At 40.2% G+C, this 21,082-nt stretch overlaps 1 protein-coding gene across 2 annotated transcripts in view; it reads right to left on the minus strand.

The window, feature by feature from the left end:
* Nucleotides 1-21,082, minus strand: part of trim9 (tripartite motif containing 9) — a 71,674-nt gene that overhangs the window by 38,828 nt on the left and 11,764 nt on the right. For both annotated transcript variants that reach the window (XM_033988873.2, XM_033988871.2), the window contains exons 2-3: nt 8,976-9,071; nt 3,559-3,681 (exon numbers count right to left, since the gene is read on the minus strand). In XM_033988873.2, the coding sequence (XP_033844764.1) occupies nt 3,559-3,681; nt 8,976-9,071 (219 nt within the window). The remainder of the gene's footprint in view (nt 1-3,558; nt 3,682-8,975; nt 9,072-21,082) is intronic.

Here is a 21,082-nt window from a genome sequence, read left to right on the forward strand (position 1 = left end):
TATGACACGTTTGATGTAGTACAAATCCTCAGAGGAATACTGCAGATACAACAGAGTACTGCAGTGTGAGGAGGAGGTGTTGTTACTGCAGGTGAAGTGTGTTGTGTTTAAAGCCTCGGGGACATGGGGTTGCTTCTTATGGTAAACAGAAGCATCCTATAGAAACACGCTGACCTTGGCTCTGAATCACATTAAAAATGCTTCAAAATAATATTGTAAGAAAACACGTGGCCCAAGCAAAGCCATCCATGTTCTTCCTCTTATTACCAGTCCAAGGAGCGACTCCCAGATCTCCCTCACCCCAGACACTTCCTCCAACTCCTCTGGTGGGACCCCAAGGTGTTCCCGGACCAGCCGAGAGACATAGTCTCTCCAGCGTGTGCTCGGTCTTCCCCGGGGCCTCCTCCCAAGAAAACTTTTTACATGTGATACTTTTACTTGAGTTTTTTTTTTTACTCCAGTATTTGTACTTTTACTTGAGTAACAAAATGGAGTACTTCATCCACCCCTGTGTGTCAACATTACCATTTATTGTTTATATTTGCTTCAGCCATGTATCAAACTTCCAAATGTGTGACACGCCAGCAGCACTACAGGCGTTCTGATCTGAGTACATTTTTGTATTAAAATAGCTCAAATGTGAAAATGTGCCCACTGCCCAGACCCCTGTGGACTTGTCTCTATTATGTAACAAACCTAACGTCAGGTCCAAGTTTGTGAGAAACACGTATGTAGTGCTGAAACTGAAGCCAGCATGAGTCCATCTGTGGCTCATGTGAACAGGATGTGTGAAACATTTACAACTACATTATAACCCCTGTATTATTGTATTATTTGGCATTTTAACAACAAAACATCATCCCCAAATGTCAAACCTGATATTGCACACAAGTTTATTATGTTCATTACATCCAGACAAGTTTATTATGTCCAATACATCCAGCTACACCAAAATCAGCAGAAAGTCAAGAGGGAGTTTATATAACTCCACACTGCAGGTTTAGAGAGAACTAAACCAGGACTGAACCAGGACTGAACCAGGACTGAACCGGGACTAAACCGGGACTAAACCAGGACTAAACCAAGACTGAACCAGGACTGAACCACAAACATGTAAAGTGAATTGGAGTGGTTCACTGATGTAAAGTGCTTTGAGTGGCTTGAAGGTGGACCATTTACCATTTGTCTGAGAATCAGGAAGTATGCTAGTTGTTGTTAGCTTTACCATGATGTCAAAACTTGACTGTGGCCTTTGAAAGTTGTGAAAAGCACTTATTATTTAGCATGCTCAGAATGCGCAAGGTAAGTGAAGAATAACTTTGGACCGCTGCAAACCGTTTAAAGTGAACCAGTTCTGTTTTTCATGTTTTTAAGAAGTAAAAATGGCACCTTTAACCCACATACCTCTGGGACTTTTCTCCACACATTCCCTATAACAGGCATCACTAATTTCCTTGACTCTAATCAGACTATATCAAACCTGACAGTGACTGAAGCTGAAGGAGTCTCTGTGAAATGCTAATGAGATTTTGAACAGTCGCAAACCTGCTAGCATCAATGCACTTTGTGATAGATGATGTATATAGGACTACAGGCAGGGACAGGGGACCAATTACCTGAGCATGGAGGAGGAGTGGGCCGATGCTAACATCGCTAATGTCGCTAATTCACATGCAGTTTTATGAAAGAGTGAATGAACTCAGACTTTCACAGAGAGCCAAAGCGTGAAATTGGATGAGCTGAACACAAACATATTGTGCCACGGCTAAGATGCCATCACAAAAAAATTTTATTTTTTATTTTATTTATTTATTTTAATTAGGACAGTGCATATTAATCAACATGTCAACAAACAGCATCAATGTAAATATGCCGGAATTAGCACAATAGCTACTTTACACCCGTTGTCCTAAAGCAGGTCAAAAACAGGAAATTTAAAGAAACACAGACAAACCAAAAGTGCACATAGACATGACAACAAGTGAACCACAATAGACCATATTCCGAGTTTAAGATGTCCCAGGAAAAATAAATAAATAAATAAATAAAATAATAATAATAATAAAATCTACATGTGTGAGCATGTTTGATTATTTTTCAACCAGTGTTTCAGAGTGTTCTTGAAGGTTGAAAAGGAGCCACAGTTCCTGACATGGGCAGGTAATGTGTTCCATGACTGTGATCCTCTGACAGATGTCACCATTTGGCCAAACCTGGTCCTGCGTCTCTGTACGGTATAGTCTCCTCTGGTCAATGCTCTGGTATTAACTCGGTCAGTCGTTTTTTTACTTATAAAATCCATTAATGGTGGAGGAGCAAGTCCATTTAAAACTTTAAAAATAAGGCAAGCATCCATAAATACCTGATAACTTTCAAGATCCAGAATGTTATACTTACTTAAGATATTACAATAGTGATACTGTAGAGGCTTTTTATCCAGTGTTTTCAATGTTTTTTTGAAGAGGGACTTTAGGGGCTTCAGGATGGCCTCTGATGTGTGAGACCATGTGGTATAGCAGTAAGACATGTGACTGAATATCATGGCATGCATATACGCCTTTGCTGATTCTGTCGTCAGATAAGGTCTTATGTGTTTGAAGTTTGACAGATTTAATTTAATTATATAAGAAATTTTTTTAACATGCTGTTTAAAATTTAGGTTAGAGTCAAAAACTACCCCAAGGTATTTAAACTGTTCAACCACATCTAATCTCTCCCCATTGACCAACACAGATGGTTGCTCACCCCCTGCTGGCTGTCGAGAGAAAAACATGCAGACCGTAAATTGTTCAGATGAACTGGGCGATTCTGAACAAATATTTTTTTCAGTCTGACTAATGTAAATGGCACAATGGCACATATGTGGGGAGGAAGTGGCTCAGTGGTTAAAGCATTCACCTACCAACCAAACGGTCAGTGCTCTGCTTCCACCTGTGTATACAGTTGTTGTGTCCATGGGCTGGGCTCTTCACACACCTATGATGGTTGTTTGTGCAGTTTGTACATTAACCCCAGACCTGACCTGAGGCATAGGCAGTGCAGATAAACACTATGGATGCACAGTGATGGGGAAGGAGCCAGATCATAAACTGTTTATATAAATGGACATAGCTAACCTGCTAGCCTCTGTGTTCCAAATAGGAAGTGAGCATGCATGATTCTGACTCCATCAACTCAGGCTCCAATTCACTTTACACTGAAAAACTGCTACTGTCACGCGTCATTTTGGTCTTGTTCATATTAACCCACTCTAGATGATCTTAATGTTTTTATTTCTCTACTCTGTGCGTAAATCAAGATAACAGACAAATCAGGTGCCTTCTTTGCCCGAAGTTGCCAACGCTCCTTGCTAAACCAGCGGTGTGGGTGGGAAGGGGTGTTACCTTCAACAGCCTCACTCCAGATTGGCTCTTTGGTTGCTATGAGACTTGCGGTTGGAATGGGTGTGGGTGATGTCACACTCACTTAGTTCACTTCTTTATACAGCCTGTGAGCTCCACACGGGGAGGCAGTACACAGGAATACACAGTCTAGTAACAGTGGCCGTATCAGACTTACCTTTAGCTTGTGTTCATGTTCTTTGTTGACACGGGCCAACAGCTGAGCCTTCCTTCTATTCAGAGCATCGATGAGAGCGTCACATTGAGCCACGAGACATGCCTCAAACTCAACGCCATTCTCCTGCAACAACAACAAGCAAAGGGACCATCACATCTACAAGAAGAAGAAACAGTGAACTAAACAACCCAAACACATTCACACAAAGTGGTCATTTTGGGAGTTGAATTGTACGCATTGATTTTTAACATCTTTTTAGATGGTAAAAAGCTGCAGATGTTACTGATTTGATGTGGCTGATAAAGTTCAAGTCTGAGTCCATTATTACCCCTAGATTTCTAGCCTGATTTAAAGGTTTTAGAGAGAGAGACTGAAGGTGACTGCTAACACTTTCTCACTTCTTTCTGTGGGCCAAAGATTATGACTTCAGTCTTGTCTGAGTTTAGCTGGAGAAAGTTGTTTTGCATCCACACACTGATCTGTTGGATGCAGTGGCAGAGTGAATCCACTGGTCCATATTCACCTGCTGCCAGTGAGACATAGATCTGAGTGTCATCTGCAGAGTTGTGGTAAGACACATTATTGCTGCGTATTAACTGGCCTAACAGCAGCATGTAGAGGTTGAACAACGGTGGTCTCAGAATTGACCCCTGGGGTACCTCACGGGTCAGGGACATTTTATTTGAGATATATTTTCCAACAAAGTACTCCCTGTTTTCTAGATAGGACTCAAACCAGTTTAGTGCAGTACCAGAGATGCCCTCCCAGTCCTCTAGTCTCTGTAAGAGGATCCAATGATCAACAGTGTCAAAAGCAGAACTCAGATCTACAGTAACAGGATCACAGTCTCAATGCTGTGCTGGGGTCTAAAAATTAGTTCTAACGGCAGTGGAGCTGGAGGGTTTGTTAATCTGTTTACTGTAGCAAACAGGACATAAGTTGTTACTGCAACTTCCAATAATGTCAGAAAAATACGTTTGCCTTGTTCTACATAAACTGTGGTTGTACATGTACATTTTTTCTCTGTAAATCTCAAAATGAACCTGGAGCTTTGACTTGTGCCATTCCCGCTCGGCCCTCCGGCACTCCCTTTTCTGTGCCCTGACCGAGTCATCATTCCTCCACGACGCTTTCTGCTTATATTTAACCATTTTAATTTTCATCAGGGCAATGGTGTCCAGAACATTCAAAACACTCAAAGTTACAGAGTTCACCAAATCATCAACATTAGAACATGAAGCATTTTCAAAGTGTATCATTTCCATGAACAGTGCACCTGTTTTATCATTTAAGTCTCTCCTTCGAACAACTGCAGGACCAGCCGCTGGTTTGGGAATAACAGACAGGTCAAAGAAGACACAGAAATGATCACACAGAGCAACATCCACCACATTGACATTTGAAATATTTACTCCTTTTGTAATGAGCAGGTCCAGAGTGTGTCCTCTGTTGTGGGTGGGCTCGCTGACATGCTGAGTCAGACCAAAGGTTTCAAGGACAGAACTGAGCTCTTTAGTGTTTCTGTCAAAAACATTATCCACGTGTACATTAAAATCACCTGTAATGACTAAACCATCAAAGTCTGTGCATACGACTGAAAGCATCTCAGTAAAATCATCAATAAAACTCAGACAGTGCTGGGGAGGTTTGTATATGACTAAGTAGAGTATGGAGGGGGATTGTTTTAGCTCCATTTTAAAGGAAACATACTCAAAAGATGAAAACACCCCAAATGACAATCTGTGAGTAACTAAATTATCTCTAAAAAATGCACACACACCTCCACCCTTTTTGTTTACACGTGTTTCAGATTCAAATTTGAAGTTGGGTGGAGCTGATCCCTCTAGAATTGCGTTACCTGTGTTTTTTCAAGCCATGTTTTGGTTAAAAACATACAGTCTTGTTCAAAATAATAGCAGTGCAATGTGACTAACCAGAATAATCCAGGATTTTAATATATATTTTTTATTTCTACATGGCAAACAAGTTACCAATAGGTGCAGTAGATTCTCAGAAAACAAACAAGACCCAACATTGATGACATGCACGCTCTTAAGGCTGCTCTTAATAGCAGTGTCTGCCATTGACTGTACAAACTCAAAATTATTTAGTAGAAACATTTTTGTTTGTAGGATTTAGCAATTCTGTGAATCACTAAACTAATATTTAGTTGTATGACCACAGTTTTTTTAATAACTGCTTCACATCTGTGTGGCATGGAGTCAACCAACTTGTGGCACCTTTCAGCTGTTATTCCACTCCATGATTCTTTAACAACATTCCACAATTCATTTACATTTCTTGGTTTTTCTTCATAAACAGCATTTTTCACTTCACCGCACAAGTTCTTGATTGGGTTAAGGTCCGGGGATTCGGGTGGCCACTACATTTTGTTGGTTTGGAACCAAGACTTTGCTCGTTTACTTGTGTGTTTGGGGTCATTGTTTTGTTGAAACACCCATTTCAAGGGCATGTCCTCTTCAGCATAAGGCAACATGACCTCTTTAAATATTCTGACATATGCAAACTGATCCATGATCCCTGGTATGCGATAAATCGGCCCAACATCATAGTAGGAGAAACATTCCCCATATCATAATGCACCACCATGCTTCACTGTCTTTACTGTGTTCTGTGGCTTCAATTCAGAGTTTGGGGGTCGTCTCACACACTGTCTGTGGCCATTGGACCCAAAAAGAACAATTTTACTCTCATCAGTCCACAAAATGTTCCTCCATTTTCTCTTTAGGCCAGTTGATGTGTTCTTTGGCAAATTGTAACCACTTCTCCACATGCCTTTTTTTAAACAGAGGAACTTTGCCAGGATTCTTGAAAATAGATTATCTTCACACAGCACTTACAGGTAACTCCAGACTGTCTTTGATCATCCTGGAGCTGATCAATTGCTGAGCCTTTGCCATTCTGATTATTCTTCAATCCATTTTGATGGTTGTCTTTCATTTTCTTCCACGTCTCTCTGGTTTTGCTTTCCATTTTAAGGCATTGGAGATCATTTTAGCTGAACAGCCTATAATTTTTTGCACCTCTTTATAGGTTTTCCCCTCTCCAATCAACTTTTTAATCAAAGTACGCCGTTCTTCTGAACAATGTCTTGAACGACCCATTTTTCTCAAATGCATGTTCAACAAGTGCTGGCTTCATCCTTAAATTGGGGCCACCTGATTCACACCTGTTTTTTTCCACAAAATTGATGACCTCACTGATTGGATGCCACACTGCTATTTTTGTTGAACACACACCTTTCAAGTAGTTGCCCAGTGGCACAGACTTAAGGGTGTGCATATCATGAATGCTGGGTCTTGTTTGTTTTCTGAGAATATACTGCACCTACTGGTAACTTGTTTGCCATGTAGATATAAAAATATACTAAAAACCTGGATTATTCTGGTCAGTCATATTGTACTGCTATTATTTTGAACAATTCTGTAAAATCAAGATTAAAACAAGAGACAAAATCATTAATTAAAAATGACTTGTTACATAAAGATCTAACATTGAGTACAGCAGGTTTAAGTTAGTTTCAGTAGGACTGGATGTTATCTTGTTACAGGGAATGTGAACTAAATGTCTCTGATTGGACAGTCTAACTGTCCTTCTGTTAATCAGTCTACGTGGTGTAACTGTAGATATAGCTCTATCACAGGACCTCAGTCTCACATTATCTTTATCAAGACTGTATGTCCTGAGACAGCAGAGGCCCCGTGTGTCCTAACTCCGGTGATAACAGCTCCGGGACAGGTTTGATTGAGTCTGGATTGGCTCTTTGGTTGCTATGATACTCGAGGTCGGAATTCCAAATATGGAACTCCAAATTGGCCCCTATAACTGCTAGCCTGGATGAGTTTCATTTAGAGTTGAAGAAGATTCCCAGCAATGTAAGTATATCTCCACGGAGACGAGCAGATCCTACACCAGAAAAGTTACATACTCCATCTTTGCTTGTGAACCCTTGTTGTCTGCTCTGGTTACAAAATCCTCCCATGTAAAGTCTGTGTTGTTATCTTCCTGTGGGTTCACACTCAGTTTCTCAGTGAGTCAAACTGTTGTGTGGAGTGGGCGGGTTCATCGCTAACGCCACATGAGATTATAATGTGAGTAATGTGCTTTGACTGCGCCTTGGTCATTAGTTTGTGCCTGTTTATACGTTTATATACAAGTATGGAAATGTCTTATGGTGAGGCAGGTTTAGTTTACAGCTTATACCTGTGTTTAGTGTAGTTTATATCTGTGTTTAGTGTAGTTTATATGTGTGTTTAGTGTAGTTTATATCTGTGTTTAGTGTAGTTTATATCTGTGTTTAGTGTAGTTTATATGTGTGTTTAATGTAGTTTATATCTGTGTTTAGTGTAGTTTATATCTGTGTTTAGTGTAGTTTATATGTGTGTTTAGTGTAGTTTATATCTGTGTTTAGTGTAGTTTATATCTGTGTTTAGTGTAGTTTATATCTGTGTTTAGTGTAGTTTATATGTGTGTTTAGTGTAGTTTATATCTGTGTTTAGTGTAGTTTATATCTGTGTTTAGTGTAGTTTATATGTGTGTTTAATGTAGTTTATATCTGTGTTTAGTGTAGTTTATATCTGTGTTTAGTGTAGTTTATATCTGCGTTTAGTGTAGTTTATATCTGCGTTTAGTGTAGTTTATATCTGCGTTTAGTGTAGTTTATATCTGTGTTTAGTGTAGTTTATATCTGCGTTTAGTGTAGTTTATATCTGCGTTTAGTGTAGTTTATAGTGTAGTTTATATCTGTGTTTAGTGTAGTTTATAGTGTAGTTTGTATCTGTGTTTAGTGTAGTTTATAGTGTAGTTTGTATCTGTGTTTAGTGTAGTTTATAGTGTAGTTTGTATCTGTGTTTAGTGTAGTTTATAGTGTAGTTTGTATCTGTGTTTAGTGTAGTTTGTATCTGTGTTTAGTGTAGTTTGCATCTGTGTTTAGTGTAGTTTGCATCTGTGTTTAGTGTAGTTTGCATCTGTGTTTAGTGTAGTTTGCATCTGTGTTTAGTGTAGTTTGCATCTGTGTTTAGTGTAGTTTATAGTGTAGTTTGTATCTGTGTTTAGTGTAGTTTATAGTGTAGTTTGTATCTGTGTTTAGTGTAGTTTATAGTGTAGTTTGTATCTGTGTTTAGTGTAGTTTGCATCTGTGTTTAGTGTAGTTTGCATCTGTGTTTAGTGTAGTTTGCATCTGTGTTTAGTGTAGTTTGTATCTGTGTTTAGTGTAGTTTGTATCTGTGTTTAGTGTAGTTTGTATCTGTGTTTAGTGTAGTTTGTATCTGTATTCAACTGTTTATATCTGTGTTTATTTGAAGTCCAATCTTTTATGTTTGGAATGAAAATGTTACTCCAAAAGCCCCACATACAACATCACAGTAGTAATATAATCACTGTATTAATGTTTTTACCTGAATGTGTTGCACCGTGTTCCGGAGTTGAACCAGGAACTCTTTAGCTTCAGTCGCCCGGTCTGAGAGCCCGTTCAGAGCCTGAGACAGCTGTCCCTAGTGGACAAAACACAAATAACACTATGGTTAGATATTTGAACGTGCTTCTACTCTTACTCTGCAACGACAGAACCAGTTTTCTACTGAAGTTTAAAGAGCAGAACAGGACTAAACCAGGACTAACCAAAGGCTAAACCAGGACTAAACCAAGATTATATCTGTTTTTAATGTTTTTTTCTATACTATATTGTAATTTTCACTTTATAATATTTTACTCTTGTTTTTAGGGATACAGGTTTGCCATCTGTCTAGGGACAACAGATGAAAAATAGCCTTTTGGCTAATTCTGGTGCATTTGCAGCAATGCTATTAATGTACACTGTCCCTGTCAAATAAACCAATAAATAAAATAAAATAAATTAAACCAGGTCTAAACCAGAACTAACCAATGGCTAAACTAGGACTAAACCAAGATTAAACCAGATCTAAACCAGGTCTAAACCAGGACTAGACCAGGACTGGACCAGGACTAAACCAGGACCAAGTATATACCAGGACTAAACCAGGACTAAACCATGTCTAAACCAGGACTAAACCAGGTCTAAACCAGGACTAAACCAGGTCTAAACCAGGACTAACCAAGGGCTAAACCAGGACTAAACCATGTCTAAACCAGCTCTAAACCAGGTCTAAACCGGGACTAAACCCAAACAAACCAAGGGCTAAACCTGGACTGAACTAGGACTAAGCCAGAACTAAACGAGGACTAACTAAGGGCTAAACATGGACTAAACCAGGACTAAACCAGGTCTAAACCAGGACTAAACCATGACTAAACCAGGACTAAACCAGAACTAAACCAGGTCTAAACCAGGACTAAACCAGAGCTAACCAAGGGCTAAACCTGGACTAACTAAGGGCTAAACATGGGCTAAACCAGGACTAAACCAGAACTGACCAAGAGCAAAACCAGGACTAAACCAGGACTAAACCAGGTCTAAACCAGGACTAACCAAGGGCTAAGCGAGGGCTAAGTGTGGACTAAACCAGGACTAACTAAGGGCTAAACATGAACTAAACCAGGACTAAACCAGGTCTGAACCTGGACTAAACCAGGACTGACCAAAAGCAAAACCAGAACTAACCAAGGGGTAAACCTGGACTAGACCATGTATAAACCAGATCTAAACCAGGTCTAAACCAGGACTAAGCCAGGACTAAGCCAGGACTAAACGAGGATTAACCAAGGGTTAAACCTGGACTAAACCAGGACTAACCAAGCGCAAAACCAGGACTAAACCAGGACTAACCAAGGGTTAAGCCTGGACTAAGCCAGGACTAAACCTGGTCTAAACCAGGACTAAACCAGGACCAAGTATAAACCAGGACTAAAACAAGACTAATTAAGGGCTGAACTTGGACTAAACCAGGTCTAAACTAGAGCTAAACCAGAACTAAACCACTAGTGACCAGATGGATAACATATGGTCATTATTATCATGTTGAATTCTCACATTCAGTTTCATTTGAAAACACAGCAAATTCTAATGGGGATTTACAAATGTCTGAAGTTGAACAGTTGTAAGAAGAGACATTAGAGACATTTGAAATATTAAACTTAAAAAAAAAAAACAAAAAAAAAAAACAAAAAAAACTTAAAAAACTTAAAACTTAAAGGTCAGGATAACTATGAGATACACTGTTCAAATGTGTTTACTTCTATGCAGCGGATGGACGACGTTTATAATGCATTAATAAAATGTACTTATGAACCAGTAGAGATTTAACTGTGACCTCGTTAAAAAATACAGAGGAGCACTTCCTGTATCACCACATAACATCAGAATTGAGAACAGAGTGTTTTCTGATTGATAAAAAGATACAGCATGAATATGCAGGGTTTGTGTGTTAAACATGTGTGAATGAAACAAAACACAACTCCAGGTCTGTTACTGATGAGGAAACAACATTAGAACAGATCAGAGAATAGCGTCACATGGGCTTTTTAGTTGAACATTTCTGCATGAACTCCCCCTGCAGGTGTAGTATACTAAGTGCAGTTTGGGTCAGACGATGAATTGATTGGCAGCAGATGTCTTTAGTCCAACAAGGATTATGTAGTCGATTACAGGCCTAAATCTCCATGGAGACAAGGAGGTGGTAGACCCTCAGCAGAGAAGTTACATAGTGCATCTTTAACACAGCTGTAGCTTGAGCCTATAAAGTAAGAAAAGGTTCAGGCTTAACAACAAGACGATCCAATAGTGAGGCGCTGGCAGAATGCAGCTGTGTTTGGAGGCGTCTGATTGGTCTGAAGCATCTCTCGAAAAGTTTATAAAGACTCCAAGTCATAAATTACTCTTTTATTACTGTCTGTTTAGTGCTTAACTCAATACACAGAAATGAAGGGGGGTAACGCTCACAAGTGGACCTGCTTCAGAGAGGACAGGGAGAAAGAGAGGAGAGACAGAAAGAGAGGGAGGAGAGAGAAGAGAGGGGAAGGACAAAGGGAGAGAGAAAAAAACTGTTTACTGCTGAACTCAATATATAAAAATGAAGCTGAACCACTCACCTGTGGACCTGCTTCAGAGAGGAGAGACACAAAAAGAGGGGGAGAGGGAGAGAGGGAGAAGAGAGAGGGAGAGAGAGAGAGGGGGAGGGAGAGAGGTCAGTGAGGTGTAGAGTAGCCTGTCAGCTCAGAGCAGTGGGAGCCTGCTTCAGTGACACAAGAACTGCAGAATACAGTGTTTCAGTGGAGAAGAAACACAGCTCTGTCCTTCAGAAAACACATGGAGCTTATTTGAACATGAGCAGAACATTAGTGCGTTACTCTCACACTGTATATTTACTAAAAATATACAGGACTGAGTCTATACAAGACATGTTTAGCTGTTTTTACATTTGGTTGCACAAAATTACTCTTCAAATCCCAGTCAAATGAAGGCCACAGCTGTTCTCAAACTTCACTTCTTGATCAGCTGTCCAAATATGACCCAGTTAAGACTCAGTTAAAGCTGCACTATGTAACTTTTCTGTCGGAGGGTCTGCAACCTGCTTGACCCCATGAAAATGGCACTAAAACATATATATCTCAAACAAGCAGATGACAGTTCCAGCCCCAAATGACTGGTTCGATCTACTGGTCAGGCAATAGGAGAATGCAACAGAGTACATGTCGAGATATTTTTAAGCATTAACACGTGTAACTGTTGAAATGCCATACTGTTGAACATTACAGGCAAAGCAAAAATATCTTCATGGTGGCGGGCTCCTCACCTAAAAAACTTAACTCTTAGCAAAGCCCTGGAAACTTGGACGTATTCAAAATAATTTGTAAATTGAACAGTTTGTCCAACAATGCAGTTCAAATCCATAAACATGAGCAGGCTGATGCCTTGTATTTACTCAAACTCAAAGTATTTCCGGTCCCTGTACACTGTAAAAACACATCCTTTTGCTCCCTCAGTGCTTGTGTCAACCAGACGTGGCCTCTGCAATGGGAATGTGCGCAACCTTTGACCCCTGCGTATAGAAAACTGTGGCAGCTGAAGCTATAGCATGGCGCTAAGGGACAGTCAGGCTAACAGCTGAGTAAAGGCTAAAGGACACTCTGGCACCACTTCCTCTGTCCCTGTCTGTGGGGACCATAGACTGTATGTATAAATGGACATAGCTAGCCTGCAAGCCACCATGTTCCAAATAGTAAGTGAACATGTGCACGCTTCCGGCTACATAGACTCTCCATTGAAAAACTGTGTCCCCTCGCTCTGTAACTGCTGCTGTCAGACTCGTCATTTTGGTCTTAAATGTTCGTATTAACCTGCTCTACATGATCCTGGTGTTTTTATTTCACTATTATGTCTGTAAATCAAGATATGAACATTAATAACAGACAAATCAGATACATTCTTTCCCAGAGGTCACTCCCACTAGTGTTAGCAACAGGTTTGATTGACAGCATTGCTAAGTACTCGCCCCCTACCAAACCAGAGGTGTGGGCGGGAAGGGCCATTACCTTCCACAACATCGCTCCAGATTGGCTCTTTGGTTGCTATGATACTCGCGGTCAGAATTACAGATATGAAACTCTGCTTCAAATTGGCCCCTTTACCTGCTAGCCTCAATGAGCTTCATTTGGAGCTGAACCCTGATGACATCACACTCACTTGGTCCATTTCTTTACACAGTCTGTGGTGGGTGAGGTTAAGTATTCTCTAGTCCACCATTTACTAAGGAACCCCTCACAGTTCACATTCTTTAACATGAATCATTTGCAAAATCATTAAAACTGGAATTCACAATTTTCAAACCATGAAGAAATAGATATTTAAATGTGTTTAACTTGTTCCCAGCTCACACAAACCCTTCGGCAGCAGTATACACACACCCATGCTCAAGCCGCAAGCACAGCTTTAGAACTACTTTTTAGACCATTCTCACACAGCCAACCAGCTCTCATTCCAAAGCGTTATATTCTCACAATCAGAGTTTATGATGAGGAGACCTGCTTAGCAACGCTACTTCCCATTTTTATGATGCAGAATGATACTCATTGTATTCTCCAAATATAATGCCATAATTGACTCACAATGACACATAGTACAATAGACCAAGACACCAAGAACCAGTGAGGCTTTCTGAGCCCAGAAACCTGACTGATCTAGAGAAGATCTGTGTGGTGGAGTGGGCCAAAATCCCTCCTGCAGTGTTTGCGAACCTGGTGAAAAACTATAGGAAACGTTTGACCTCTGTCATTGCAAACAAAGGCTACTGTACCAAATATTAATATTGATTTTCTCAGGTGTTCAAATACTTATTTGCAGCAGTAACATACAAAAAAAAAAAAAAAAAAATCATACAATGTGATTTCCAGATTTTTTTTTAGATTATGTCTCTCACAGTGGAGATGGACCTAAGATGAACATTTCAGGCCCCTCCATGATTTCTAAGTGGGAGAACTTGCAAAATCACAGGGTGTTCAAATACTTATTTGCCTCACTGTACATGCCCACTGTGACACACGCCCACAATGATGCGCCCACTGTGACGTACACGCCCACTGTAAAACGCCCACTGTGATGTATACGCTCACTATGACGCGCCCACTGTGACGTACACGCCCACTGTGACATACACACCCACTGTAATGTACACGCCCACTGTGACATACACACCCACTGTGATGTACATGCCCACTGTGACATGCACACCCACTGTGATGTACATGCAAACTGTGACACACGCCCACTATGACGCGCCCACTGTGACATACACACCCACTGTAACGTACACGCCCACTGTGACATACACACCCACTGTGACATACATGCCCACTGTGAAACGCCCACTGTGACGTACACGCCCACTATGACGCGCCCACTGTGACGCGCCCACTGTGACGTACACGCCCACTGTGACATACACGCTTCCTTCTCCAGTTTTATTTTCTTAATCGGTGATACTTGTAGGATTCGACAGCGTCGTGTAGTCATTTTGGTTCAAATGAAAAAAAAAAAGTGCTGCTCTAGTATGATACACAGGTATCCACAGGGGGCGCCGACAGCAGGCGGCGCTTTGTTGTGATGACATTTTCAGTGACGTCAGTGACTGCAGTTTTCTTTTGCGGAAATCAGTGGACTTGTGTCTTTTATGAAGTGGTTTTAGATTTAAAATGTAAATTCTAACAATGTTCTGGGTGTCATAGATTATAACTGTAGAGACACAAACACAACAGGGCTGCTTTAAAGGAGCCACAGTTGTTGGACATGGAAACCCATCTTAATCATGAGGATTCAACTTGTTAGCGCATATAGCTAATTTTGGCGCTGTTTAGGTTAGCATACATGTTGTACAGTGGCTAAAGCTGTCAGCGTTTCAAACCTCTGCCGCTGATATAAATGAATATGCTACTACGTATCGCCTACTGTGAGGAAATGCTGAAAACATGTTTACATATTGAAAAGATGTAGATTTATGGAGCAGCTTCACATTGAAACTCACGAAAACAAAGAATGCAACTGTCACATTAAACAGACAAGACACACATCTGGGGTAGCAGGTGTGGTTTGCAGTTCAATCTAAAAACATCAACACAAATCAATCCTGGAGCCTCTTACTCTGACAGACGAGGCTGCCTCTTCCTCTTCTTCTGTTTCATCCAAGTCCAACCATTCCATTTTACCTCCCAAAGCAACTGCTGTCAATCACTTATCTGTATGCTTTATATTTATACTGTACTCCACACGTCTGTTCCCGTGACGGCTGTGACAGAGTCTGTAGCCTCTCCGTCCTCGCGTCATTACCCATTGTGTGAGGAATTGGCTTGTCCGGGGGCATTTTTCCATAGAACACATGCCTTCTACACTGCAAAAAGGGAACTCCAAGCTCAGTTTAAATGATTTACGTTTATAGAATAGTTTCCATCTAGATCATTTCACTTTTTGTTTTCGATTCGTTGCTGATTGGTTGATCCAAAGCAGAATTTGAAAGTTAAAGTGAAGGTAATCAACTTAAATGTATCCAACAGACCTAGAAAAAAACATGACTGATCTAGAGTCATAGACTGTTTATATAAATGGACATAGCTATATTGCTAGCCGCCGCGTTCCAAAGAGGAAGTGATCATGGGTGCACTTTCATCGACTGCTCTAGTTCACTTTCTATGTAAAAACTGTGTCCCTGTAACTGCTGCTGTCAGACTCATCATTTTGGTCTTAAATGTTCGTACTAACCTGCTCTACATGATTCTGGGTTTTTTATTTCACTATTGTCTCTGTAAATCAAGATATGAACATTAATAACAGAAAAACTTCTTTCCCCAAGGTCACTCCTTCTAGCATTAATAACAGGTTTGATTGACAGCGCTGCTGAGCGCCCACTCCCTGCTAAACCAGCATTGTGGGTGGTTTAGCAGGACCACTCGCAGTCAGAACTCGGCTCCATATTCACCGCTATAACTCCTAGCCTCGATGGGCTTCATTTGAAGCTGAATGTTGTGTGTGACGTCACACTCACTTAGTCCACTTCTTTACACTTTGTCTACAGGAGAAATTGCATTTAAGTTGATTTAAAGGGATAGTGGCTCGGTTGGTAGAGTGTCCACTGGTCCGAATGTTGTTATTTTGATACACACGATTATACACTTTTCTCAGTTAGGCATTAACATTTTTTCACATTTCTCTCTTGTTTAATTAATTGATAGTGGCTCAGGCATAGTTCACAGTCCTCTGATCGTGCCTCTTCGTCTTAGCGCCGCTCCGCTGTAGTGTCGATCCAACAATTATGTAAATTTGGCTGTATACATTCTGTACAGGAGACATGGCTCGTCCCTTAGCCAATCAGGACGCAGAACACAATGGACGCTCATACACTGTAAAAAAAAAGCATGCAAAATTGCACAAAAAAATCTGTGAAAAAGTGAGACCGAGAAACAGTGAGGCTGCGAAAGGTGAGCCGCAATATAGTGAGGGACAACTGTATCTGTCTTGTTTGACAAAAAAAACAAAAATAAATAAATCTCCATAAATCTCTGAATCTCCATACTGAAATGACATTTATGTCCAGCACAATCTCAAACAGTTTTCTACGTTCATTTTTATAGTGTCTCCAAACCAGGTCAAACGTGATGGTGGCTCTCGTCTTTTATTAACCAGAGCTGGAGGATATTTCTGTAGATTGTCTGTATGAGGCCTGCTCAGGGCACTGCCAGAGGGGCCACAGATGGACACACATGCTGGACAAATGGGATTCACAGTTTGACAGGAAACGATCCAATATCAAACGACAATCTGTAGAAACACTGAGAAACAAGTGAAGCAGATGAGAACCAAACAAACACGACAAACCAGGTACAACAAGATTTTGATTTCAAATGTCGTACACGTGACATCTGTGTGCCCAGATACAGTGTAAGCATGTTCATATCAATTTTTTACTTTTTTAAAATTTACTTATAATAATTCTAAAGCTAATTTATTCCAAATGACAAAACATTGAACCTTGCGTCTCATTCATTTAATGTTTTGGCTTTCTTTTATTTTAGTGGTTTTGGTATTCGCTCAGAAAGAGTCTCTCATTTTAGGTGCCAGTTTCAATGCAAAATGCTAAAAGCTAAATGCTAAACCTGTAACCTGGAAATGGATGCCTCCCTCTGTTCTGAATCTTCCCTAAACCCCACGTTTAGAGCGAGGAGCAAATTTGGAGCCCAGTTCCATGTTTGGAATTCCGATGGCGAGTATCATAGCAACCAAAGAGCCAATGTGGAGTGAGGAAGTTGAAGGTTAGCAACACTGTCAATTAAACCTGTTGCTAACACTAGCAGGAATGACCTTGGGTAAAGACGGGTCTGACAGCAGCAGTAACAAAGAGAGGGGCCACGGTTTTTCAATGTAAAGTGAATTGGAGTCGATGGAGCCGGAAGTGTGCCCATGATCACTTCCTGTTTGGAACACGGCATTTAGCAGGTTAGCTATGTCCATTTATATATACAGTCTATGGGTTGAACATTTGTGAATCATAAGTTTGGATATTTCTTTCAAAAACAGTGAATCTCCCTCAGCGTTCTATAGACCCCTGCCCTCATTACATAATCAAATTTGCATGGTATTATAATATTTTCCCAGTGTTGCATGTTATTTTGCAGATTTAAAACAAAGCCAGATTTAGTAACAGCTCACTCATATGTTCCACAAATAGCCCACCTCCTGCTGAGCTGAACCATCAGGGAGAGGGAGGTTTTCAGCTGTACTCCAGGCCTTGGGGACAAACGTCTTCGATAATCTCACTAGGAAACACCACTGCAAACGTAACTACTACAGAAAAATACAACACAACTACAGAATATTGGCTCAAATCCTGCTGTTTGGATACTGGGACACTATCTGACACAAACAAGACCACGAGCTTCACCAAATTGTTTTGGAGAGCTGAAAACTGAATACACCACCTCAGAAATGGGTCTTTTCTACCAAAAAGACATGAACAAACCCCCAAATGTAACCCTAACATGGAGTCTGAAACGAGTCATTCTAGTTCTGTTGTCTATTATCTTTTCAAATGCATTCATTCATTCTAGTGAAGGGTCTGTAACGCGTCTGTAATGTTCCATATTATGACATTAAAAGCATCTGCAGTGGTCCCTCATTTATCACAGGGGTTGCATCCTAAAAATAACCCACAATAGGAGAAATCCGCTAAGTATTCAGTAAGTATTTTTTAACAATTGTTATATATGTTTTAAAGCTGTACACACACTCACACTCACACAGGCATTAACATTTTCCACATTTCTCTCTTGTTTAAACCCTCTCAAAGTTCAAACCTTTGTATACTATGCTTTAAATTTGTTGTTCACATGTCTCTGTTCCAGTGGTATGCCCGCAGAAGCGCCTCTCCGTGCAAAGAAACACTTAAGTCCAAAGCGTCAGTGCAGAACGTTTCATCGACATTGTGGGTTTTGTTAATAAAATAAATACAAAGTAATAAACAAAATACTAATGACCCAAATACATTTTAAAACATAAAGTAATATACGTCAAATAAAGGTTACATAAATTTGTCTGAACACATTCTGTACTGTACAGGAGACAGGGCACGGAGGAGATTCATTGACAATGGTCTACAGTCTCTTAGCCAATCAGGACGCAGAACACAATGCACGTTCATACACTGTAAAAAAAAAAAAAAAAAGCATGCAAAACTGCACACAAATATATCTGTGAAACAGTGAGACCGTGAAAGGTGAACCACGATATAGCGAGGGACAACTGTATATCCATAGGAACAGGCAGGCCAGATGAGTCAAGTTACAGGTCAGATCTGTGGAGAGATCTTGTGGAGATATTGCTCTGAGCTTTTTAGCAGATAAATGTGGTGTTAACACAAACGTAGGGCTCAGATTTAACTTGAAATAAATAGATTTAAAGAATAAAACAAAAAGAGCATATTACATGTCTCCGATATGTACCCAGGGCACTTATGAAGAACACACGCTAAAAGCTTTAAACTGCAGGAGCTGTTTTTCTCCCCAATGTTATTGTTTTGCTTCACATGTTCCACAGTATGGCATTATTAAAATCTCCATTAAGGCAATGTTTTTCAAGGTATGTTTGAACCATAAAATCTAAAGACATAAACATAATGCAATACTGTGGAATATTCCATGTAAATAAATGGCATCTCTGGAGACAAGCAGCACTCTTCATCATAAAAGTTACACAGTGCAGCTTTAATATAACTGATGAAGACGGACATAGTCATACTCTCTGCAACAACATTTAGTTTAGAAACAAGTTGGTTACAGCTATAACTGTTAGCATTAGCCTGGATGAGCTGAACGCTGAGGTGACGTCACACTCACTCAGTCCACTTCTTTACACAGTCTGTGAGAAAGACCAGAGGCCAGATTTATGGATCTACTCAAATTGAAATGGGATGCTAACAAATAGGACACTAAGTTGGTTTGCTGAGGTTTTCTCTCAAAATCCAATTTCCTAAATCATAACATAATTTTCAACTTTACAACACAACCCTGAAGGAAAAACTATTAAATCTCCTGGATCACACAAAACTTTAATCCATGTTCTAATGCTGTTCTCTCCTCAAAAACAGACCTGGAGTTGTGTTTTGCTTCATTGACACATGTTTGAGTAACACTTTATTATTAGTCTCTCTCTCTATCTTCAAAGCTCAAAATGCTCTGTTCCACCTTGTTCCTTCCATCATGAAGTGGTAGTTTTCAAGTTAATAGCTCCTCAGTAAAGGCTGGAAATTCCAAACCTGAAATGATCCAAATGATTCTAGTGAAGGTGTGTGAAGTTTAAAAACACAGTAGAGCACAGTGGACAGTGTCTCTGTGTGTCTCTGTCTGTCTCTGTGTGTATTGCCACATGATGACATCATGAGGTGGAACAGAGTGTTTTCAGTTTGAGAGAAAAACTCTGCCTAAATATGCAGGGTTTGTGTGTTAAACATGTGTGAAAGAAACAAAACACAACTTCAGGTCTGTTTGTGATGAGGAAACGTCATTATAGATCAGAAAACAGTGCGATATGGACCGTTGTGTTTACCTTTCTCTAACCACTTAAACTCTGCAGCCCTCGAAACCACTTTATCTCTAGTCTCATCATTTTTACCACCCAGAAAAAAGTCTGAATTCTTAAAGATTCTCTTAAATGTGTTGGGGGTGAGCAGAGGAGGATTTAGTTAAACTCTCAGAATATCAGCCTAAAACGCTGGCGCCTAAGTGAGCCATAAAATATGCACAAAATATATCCAGACACATCAATAATGTAACACAACTGTTAAACACACATACACACACACACACACACACCCCTACACACACAGCACACAGACACATACACATACATACATAGACACACACAGACACACACATATATACACACACAGCACACAGACACATACACACACAGCACACATACACACAGACACATACATAGACACACACAGACACACATATATATATACACACACAGACACACCCCCACACACACCCCTACACACACAGCACACAGACACATACACACACAGCACACAGACACATACACACACAGACACATACATAGACACACACAGACACACATATATATATACACACACAGACACACACACACCCCTACACACACAGCACACAGACACATACACACACAGACACACACACATACATAGACACACACAGACACACACATGCACACACAGACACACAGGAGGAGGGTTTGATGCCACACACACATCATGTATGTTCATGTCTATGCATTTTAATAGTTTCTTTATTAGATGAGAACCACGAGCCAGCGACTGTTTGAACTATTCCAGACAGTTGTTTCTCTGTCATGGTGCAGTGAGAGATGTGACTGCATGAGTCAAAGCCAAGAAACATTCTAAGCCTTAAAATGTGTGTTAGTGAGTGTAGCAAAAGCAGATAATCAATTTTTGTGCCATTCTACTATTACACACAGTTGTTGACATATGCTGAGTAAGGCTAAAGAAGTCCCAGCTAGCAAAACAAAAGCTTACAGCAGCTAAGAGGCTAATGTTATCACAAATCA

This window comes from Periophthalmus magnuspinnatus, chromosome 22 (assembly GCF_009829125.3).
Source record: "Periophthalmus magnuspinnatus isolate fPerMag1 chromosome 22, fPerMag1.2.pri, whole genome shotgun sequence".
Lineage (NCBI taxonomy): Eukaryota > Metazoa > Chordata > Actinopteri > Gobiiformes > Gobiidae > Periophthalmus > Periophthalmus magnuspinnatus.